General features: G+C 35.4%; 1 protein-coding gene across 8 annotated transcripts in view; it reads left to right on the plus strand.

Moving 5' to 3' along the window:
- PALS2 (protein associated with LIN7 2, MAGUK p55 family member) overlaps positions 1–7,362 on the plus strand; it is an 80,681-nt gene extending 73,319 nt beyond the window's left edge. For all 8 annotated transcript variants that reach the window (XM_037509323.2, XM_037509333.2, XM_037509281.2 and 5 more), the window contains 3 exons: positions 1,957–2,159; positions 3,028–3,156; positions 6,920–7,362. In XM_037509323.2, coding sequence (XP_037365220.1) covers positions 1,957–2,159; positions 3,028–3,156; positions 6,920–7,096 — 509 coding nt within the window. In that variant the 3' untranslated portion in view covers positions 7,097–7,362. The remainder of the gene's footprint in view (positions 1–1,956; positions 2,160–3,027; positions 3,157–6,919) is intronic.
- The last annotated feature ends 844 nt before the right edge of the window (positions 7,363–8,206 follow it).

Genomic DNA, 8,206 nt, shown 5'->3' on the forward strand with positions numbered 1-8,206 from the left:
TGTTGATTGTTTCCTCATTTTTTGAAGAGCTGCTAAAACTTAAAAGTTTGCCTGTTAATCACCAAGATTCTAAACAATTGCATTACTTGGTTGCTTAGCATATGAGCTTAAGGAGTCAGTTGTAGTCAAGTCACCCAGTTCTAATTTATCTTTTCTAGGAATAGAAAGGGTTTTATATATGTGACAATATAGTTGTTTGGGGTGTTTCTTTTAATTTGTTTGCTTAGTGTTCATCAGTACATGGAATTGTAATTAAAATTCTCTGTAAACTAAAGACATTTCTCCAAGAATTAAGATTCTCTCAACATGTTGAAGATGGTGGTAGATACAGTATGTCTGCCTGTACTTATTTCAAACAGCACATTGCCATATGCAATTCCATTCCACAGTAGAACTTAACAAAAAAAATAGTACTTTTCTAAAATTATGTATACAGACACTAAGCCAAGTTCTAGTATGATTTGAGGGAGCTTAAAATTGCCTTAGAAATTTTATTATGCCACCTCTAGTGAATAATTCCAGAAATTGTAGAGATCACACAGTTTTAAATATGAGAAGCTATCATAATGTCTTGAAGAATCTGAAGTAGCTTTATAAATGCTCTCCATGGTAGTCTGGGATGTTCACCCTCAGTGAAGAGCCAGGAAACACCAGGAGGGAGGGAAAGTCTCATTTGCATGTGGTCTTAGACCTTTATTATTGAGCTTGAATTTGAAGTCCATTTTGTTCTTTTAAGTTTTCTTGATGTGTCAGGCTTTTTAAGTCAAATGTCAACTTTTGAGTGGTATTACTTTCTAATTTTAATTTCATGTACTTAATGATTTGGCCAGATATTCTGCATGATTAGTTGATTAGTAGACATGAGATACTTTTTAATCTCTAACCTAGCCAAAAGCAGATTAAGGCTAAACTTGAAAATAACACATGTGCACATGCACACACACACACACAAACACACACACACACACTCTCTTCTTTGAAGCTAGTGACAACAAATTGGCAGAGATTGCCTAACTGCACCCTTGTGACAGTGTGAAAGCTGATTAAAGTTCATTCCTAACATGGCCCAGGTACAAAAGAGCTGTATGTCCCTAGAAGTATTCAGAGTTCTAAAGTACCAGACCAAAAGGATTCTAATTTTTTACTTGGATTATAGTCACTCTCTTTCTCAGAATGAATGGTCAGAATAGAAGTTAAAAGGTCATAGTAACAGTGAGATGGCTAACTCCACCACTGAGATGTGAAATAGAATAATTACACAATTATTTGGTTTTCTGACAAAGCAGGAGACCAAAAGAAAGTTTTGGTGTTGAAGTAAGATAAAGGTTAGAAAATTTGTGGGTAAAGCTATACTTGAGAAAACTGATAATACCAAGTAAAAATAGAACTTTGTTCACTTGTTGGGCGCTCAACTAGGAAATGGTAAAGTGTGAAGAAGGAATATAGTTGATATTTAAGCAGAAGGGGCATGCTGGTCAGCAGGAACATGCTGCACACTTATTAAGAACTTAAATTTAGGACTCTGCTTCTGTGTAAAATACATTTTGAGTTTCAAACTGACTATAAAGCACATCTCTCATTACATATTGTATATTGGATTCTACCTCTTAAAACATTCGTATAGATCAGAGGTCAGTGAACTTTCTTACTCAAAGAATACACAGTAAATATTTTAGGATTTGCAGGTCTTTTGGTTTCTGTCTCAACTATTTACTCTCAATACAACTACTCTGTAGCACAAATGAAAACAGACAGCATATAAACAAATGAGCACAACTGTGGTCCAATAAAACTTTTTTTTTTTTAAAAAAAGTGAAAGCTGACCAGATTTGATAATAAGCCATAGTTTCTGCCCCATGCACTAAATAGAAAAATCTTGCAGCTACCCTGTGTTTTTAAATCTTTTTTTTTTATACCCTGCATTGTCTTTGTACAAATTTTCAATGCTATTTTTAGTTACTTCACGGAAACCAAGGGAAGATGAAAAAGATGGTCAGGCATATAAATTTGTGTCACGATCAGAGATGGAAGCAGATATTAAAGCTGGAAAATATTTGGAACATGGGGAATATGAAGGAAATCTCTATGGAACCAAAATTGATTCTATTCTTGAAGTTGTCCAAACTGGACGAACTTGTATTTTGGATGTCAACCCACAGGTAAGCTTCATGGATTCCAAAGCTATTTTTTACATTTTATGTTTTTGGAATTGTTTTGTTTTCAGAGTGTTAAGGTAGCTTTTACTTATTGGTAAAGAGCACTTTATTATGCTTATATAGCTAGTTATATAAATCTCTGATTAATAGTATGTATTTGCATAAGGAGTATATAAATGTATGTAGTAGGAAATGGAAAATTTTTAATTTCAAAAAATTTCAACATAAAAGAATAAAAAATGAAGTTATGGCCCTTCCCATCTAACACACACACTTTATTCTCATTCTGTGGAACTCTGCTCTGTCCATCCTCCCTAGTAAACTCTAATAATATTAGTAAATAATACTTTTAAATAATACTGTTAACATTGTTTTGTGTGTATTTTTCTGTCATTTTAGTACAAGTAAAATGTAATGCATTTTTTAAATTTTCTTTGCATGAATGGAATAATTCAGATTCTTAAAACTTGTTTTCATTACTGTTTTTCTTAAAGATCTTTTCATGTCAGTTATTCTAGGGCTTTCTTTGTTCCTTATAATTGCTGCTTGATATTTCATAGTACAAAATACATTAATTTATGAAATTAACATGGTGTTTACATCATCCTTGATGATGTTTTGAACATTAAGTTTCGTACTTCCCGTTGTTCGAGAGGATCAAAGAATAAGACGACTGAGGTCAGAACAAAATTAATGGGTCACTATTGTAGGAAAATACTGGAACCAAAAAGATGAAAGGGGGAAAGTATTAAATTATATTCTATATTAAATTATATCCTAATCCTTAGGAAGAGAGCTGATAGAATTAAATTGTATCATAATTCAAATTCGAATCCTATATCAGTAGGTTTATAATTATTCTTCTGTGAAGGCCCTGAAAGTGCTGAGGACGTCCGAGTTCATGCCCTATGTTGTGTTCATTGCTGCTCCCGAACTGGAGACGTTACGTGCCATGCACAAGGCCGTCGTGGATGCCGGTATCACTACCAAGCTTTTGACAGTAAGCAGTTCTTCCCGTGCCAACAGTATTATTTTTCACTTAGAATGTTTCCTTTTCATTTTCTTTTGGATGTGTTTAATACTATCTAATCATATGTAGGAAATATGCTGCATAAGGTATTATAGAATAAAAATTCCACTCACCAGAAATAGTTGGGTTTACTTAAAAATCATTGTTCCACTTTATTTTATTTTATTTTATTTTTAAGATTTATTTATTTATTACACAAGCACTGGGTACAGTCAGAAGTGGGGGAGGGTGAGAGAATTCACCAGAGCCAGAGTGGGGAGCAGAACAGGCAGACTGATGAAACACACTGCTGAGGGGAGCAGCAGGCACAGCAGGAGAGATCTGAGCGCCATGTGGGACCCTCGCCAGAGTCCGGGGATCGAACCGGCGCTGCAGAGGCTGCAGGCAGCTTTGCAGCCCAGCGCTTCACTGCTGCGCCACCAGGGAGACCCTCCACTTTATTTTAAAACAAAAGTTTACTCTCCTTCTATATTAGAAATGAAACAGACCAGCATTAAAATATACACATCCAACCTCTTCATTTTACTAATGAGAAGATCGGGTCCAAGACAGTTGACAAGCAAGTTCATCATGTGATTTAATGCTGCTAGAATTGTTTTGTTTTTTTAGTTTGTATTTCATGTTTTCTCTTGTTTTTTCTCTTTTTTCATATTATGGGAGATTTTATTTTATTTTTTTTTAAAGATTTATTTATTTATTTATACAAGCACTGGGTACAGTCAGAAGTGCGGGAAGGTGAGAGAATTCACCAGAGCCAGAGCGGGGAGCAGAGCAGGCAGAAGGACCGAAGTACACTGCTGAGGGGAGCAGAGCAGGCAGGAGAGGTCTGCGCACCATGTGGGACCCTCCTCCGGTGGCCGGGGAGCAGCCGGGAATCGAACCAGCGCCGCAGAGGCCGCGGGCAGCTTCGCAACCCAGCGCTCAACCGCTGCGCCACCGGGGAGGCCCTGTCTTTTTTCCTCTTACATAGAAAATCTTCATTCCTGTGGACATTAACAAAATTTCTTTATATAAATACACAAACTAAACACATAAATATAAACTTTAAGTAACAGTATTAACAATATGATTGTTAAAGTCTTATGTTTCAGACTTCTAAAAATTGTTCTTTGAATATACCCACTAGGTAGTAAATTATTTTAAACTCACCAAAATGATTCCTTTCTGTGTGGTTAAGCTATTGACTTGAAACACGAGTTTGTTTCATTTGCTTTCGATATTTCAGTGTTGCTTTTTTAAATTTGGATTTAATTTTGTTGTAAATTCTATACATTTTCATAGTTCCAGAGTAAATCTTAAATACAAAAAAAATCTAGCTTTTCTCTACCTCTCCAGTCTTCGTCTCACCCATGTGAGTGGACATTTTTACTATTTTTTTATTATAATCAGTATTGTGTATATCCTCTCTTCCACATCTCTTACATAAAAGATAGCTTATAGACAATACTCTCCCTGTATTTTTTACTTACCAATATATTCTGAAGGTCACTGTAAACATTCTTTGTTTCTCCATCTGTATATTATACTCCATTATTATCTCAAGAGGTTATTTGATTTTAACCAATCAGTTTGCTAAAGACTATATATGACAGGGCCTCCCAGGTGGTGCAGGGGTTAAAGTCCCAGCACAATCAAGCTATCATAAGCCAGTGCAGCTCCAGTTTGATCTCAGGCCAGGGAGCTAACCCACATGGCTCAGCAGACCTCTCCTGTCTCACCTGCTGTTCCCCTCACCAGTGTGTTTCAGTAGATCTGCCTGTTCTGCTCCCCATTCTATCTCTGGTGAATCCTCTTACCCTCCACATCTATGGCCTATACCCCAGTTATTGTATGCATAAATAAATCTTTTTAAAAAAAGACTGTAAGAGGTAATAATGGTTGTTTTCAAGTTACATTGTGACTTGTTTGCACATCTACAATAAAAGATTTTTTTAGTTGTTTCAAACCTACAGAGAGTTTTCTGTGAAAGTATTCACTAAAATATTAGTGTCTCCCAGGCCTATCTGGGTACTCATTTCTTACTCTGCACTTTGAATTTCACACACATAATTTATATATGTTTGTCCAAACTCAGAGTTCTATCTTGCATAACCAGCAGCCTGTTTTATATCTCCTCTTGAAGATCTCACAGACTTCTTATTTTTTTTTAAGATTTATTTATTTATGCATACATGAGCTGGGGTGTGGGCTAGAGATGGGGGTATGTGAGAGGATTCACCAGAGACAGAGTGGGGAACAGAACAGGCAGATTGACTGAAATACGCTGCTGAGGGGAGCAGCGGGCGAGTCAGGAGAGGTTTGCTGCACCATATGGGTTGGCTTTCCTGGCTGGTGATCAAACTCATGCTGCAGTGGCTGTCGATAGCTTGATTGTGCTGAGACTTAACCCCTTGTGCCACCAGGGAGGCCCCCTCACAGATATCTTAAACCTAACTTGTACAAAGAGAATTTTACCCCCCAAAACCACCTTCTCCCCGCCATTCCTCCTCCTTCCCACCCCCCCCACACACACACTCTGAACCTTCTACAACCATACATTTATTCAAGCTAGGAGCATGAGCTATCATTGGTTCATTTATTTTCCTATCCAGCTCATCAGTCAACAATTCTAGATGATTATATCACTAAATATTTCCAGTCTAGTGTCATTTCCATATTCTCTGCCCCCGTAACAACCCAAAGATGTCTTGTCTTTCTGTTGCTTCTAGCCAGTGCTCATCTCAGCTTATTACCTCTTCTACCCCCATTGATCTTTCAGTATCTTTACACATCAGGATTATTCCTTTCCTAGATTTTTGCATTGCTATTTCCTCTGCCTGGAATGGTCTTTCTCCCACTAAAGTTCTCAGGTTAAATGTCATTCACTTAGTGTCTTTCTAATCTTTCTTATCTAAAGTAGATCTCCTAAAATTCTCCTGTCTGGTGTTTCTTTCAGTAGTATTACAACTTGCAAGTTTTTGTTTTTATTTGCCCTTTATCTGTCTCGTCCAAGGGTAGAAACCTCTTTTACTCATTGTTTTAGCCACAAATTATAAAACATAGTAACCACTTTAATAGGAACTCAATAAATATTTGTAGAGCTTGTAGAAGTATTGTGAAGTATTAAAACATTTGCAGCTTCCTGGAAAAAAGTTTTCCTTGCCCATGCAGAATTCATTACTTATTCTTTACATCATTCCAAAATGATAATTATTTTATGAAATAGAAATCATTCTAACTCAAAAAAAAAAGTGTATGTTTGCATGGTGAACATGTAAAATTAGTCCTCAAAATACATTTCTTAGATTCTCTTTCTCAGATAGGAAGTAAATTGGATTCAAGATGAACAGCCACTGCAAATTGGGTTCCATAATTTGCAGATTGCATAAGATAAAAATCTTTTGAAACAAGTAATATTGTTGACCCAAACCAATCACATGTGGATAGTTGTTTTATTACCTTAAATTCCACCCCACAACTGTCAACATTCTTTTAAGAATTTTATCTTAATGAAACAGAAAGTATGTAATATTCATAAATGCAAACTTACTGTATCTGGAAACTAGATGTGGCCATGATTTTTAATATTTCATATTTCTAAAATTCTATATAGATTCAATTTGGATGATTAATATCAGAATTACATACAATAAACAGCTGTTTGACCTGCTGTTTATGTTCACTTTGACTTGGTGTTTGAGCCCACATATATACATTGTTTTCATAAATACTTCCTTTCACAACTCTTCTACAGGACTCTGACTTGAAGAAAACAGTGGATGAAAGTGCACGGATTCAAAGAGCATACAACCACTATTTTGATTTGATCATCGTAAACGACAATCTAGACAAAGCCTTTGAGAAATTACAAACTGCCATTGAGAAACTGAGAATGGAACCACAGTGGGTCCCAATCAGCTGGGTTTACTGATGATTCGATAAGGTTAACAATTAAAATAAAACTTTTAAAAAGTAACTGCAACAAATAAGCCTTCTACTGAGAAAATACATGTACAGATAGAAGATAATCTGCCAAGTCTAGGCATTTTTATTGTGTAGAATGAAATGCCAGTATACTATTCTGATTTTTATATGAAATGTGCTTGGGAAGGTGTACTAATGTATAATTTATCTTAATTTTTCTAACTTTTTATGGATAATCTTTCTACTCATATCACAAAGAAATGCGTTGAAGCATTTTGTATATGTTTTGATTTAGTACCCTTGCCTTTTTCATCAGAGGAATTTTCAAATCATTCACTCTAGCATTGGTCTCACATTTTCACTGTGATAATGAATACTTGAAATAGTTTTGTAAAGCTGTCATTCAGCATTTAACTAGTGAAGGACCAGTTATTCTCATTAGGAGAAAACAGTAGTTATTGGCCTTCTTTCCTAATACAATTTCTTACAGAATCAGAATTTTAATGTTAGCACTATAGCTAGTCTGCTACACCCAAATCTGACATTCAGAGTCTGCTCCATGCTACATAGTTTCCTTATGTCAGAGATGTATGGCTATCCATACTAATTTTTACAGATACAGCTTTTCCCCCTTCATTTCTGTCTCTAGTGAAAAAATGAAGAGCATTACCTTGCACTCTCATTTGCTGCAGTTACAGGCTGATGCTAAGTTAATGTGTACACAGAAAGCAAGACCATGAGGGCTGCGAGAGTGCCTTATCCTATAAAAACTTACAGCAAAATTGATTTATTTTCACATGTAAAGTTTAACTGACAAAAATGAACATACTACTTTAGATACTTTTTATTAAGATATGGTCAGCAGATGTATAATGCCTTTTCAAATTTCGTGGTATTGCTTAAGAATGCCTCAAAGTTTGCAGTTGGAGAGTTTATGAACAGTGTGCTTTTTGAGCTATGATGTGATCTTAAGGTATCTGTTCAACTTCTATTGAGAACCAAATCCACTGAACAATTTACAAAATTTGGAAATAATTATCAGCTGTTTTATATATAGATAATATATACATTATATAATATGTACGATGTATAGGTTATATATAAAATAATGATTTTT

This window comes from Talpa occidentalis, unplaced genomic scaffold, assembly GCF_014898055.3.
Source record: "Talpa occidentalis isolate TD23 unplaced genomic scaffold, MPIMG_talOcc4v2.1, whole genome shotgun sequence".
In the NCBI taxonomy this organism is placed as follows: domain Eukaryota; kingdom Metazoa; phylum Chordata; class Mammalia; order Eulipotyphla; family Talpidae; genus Talpa; species Talpa occidentalis.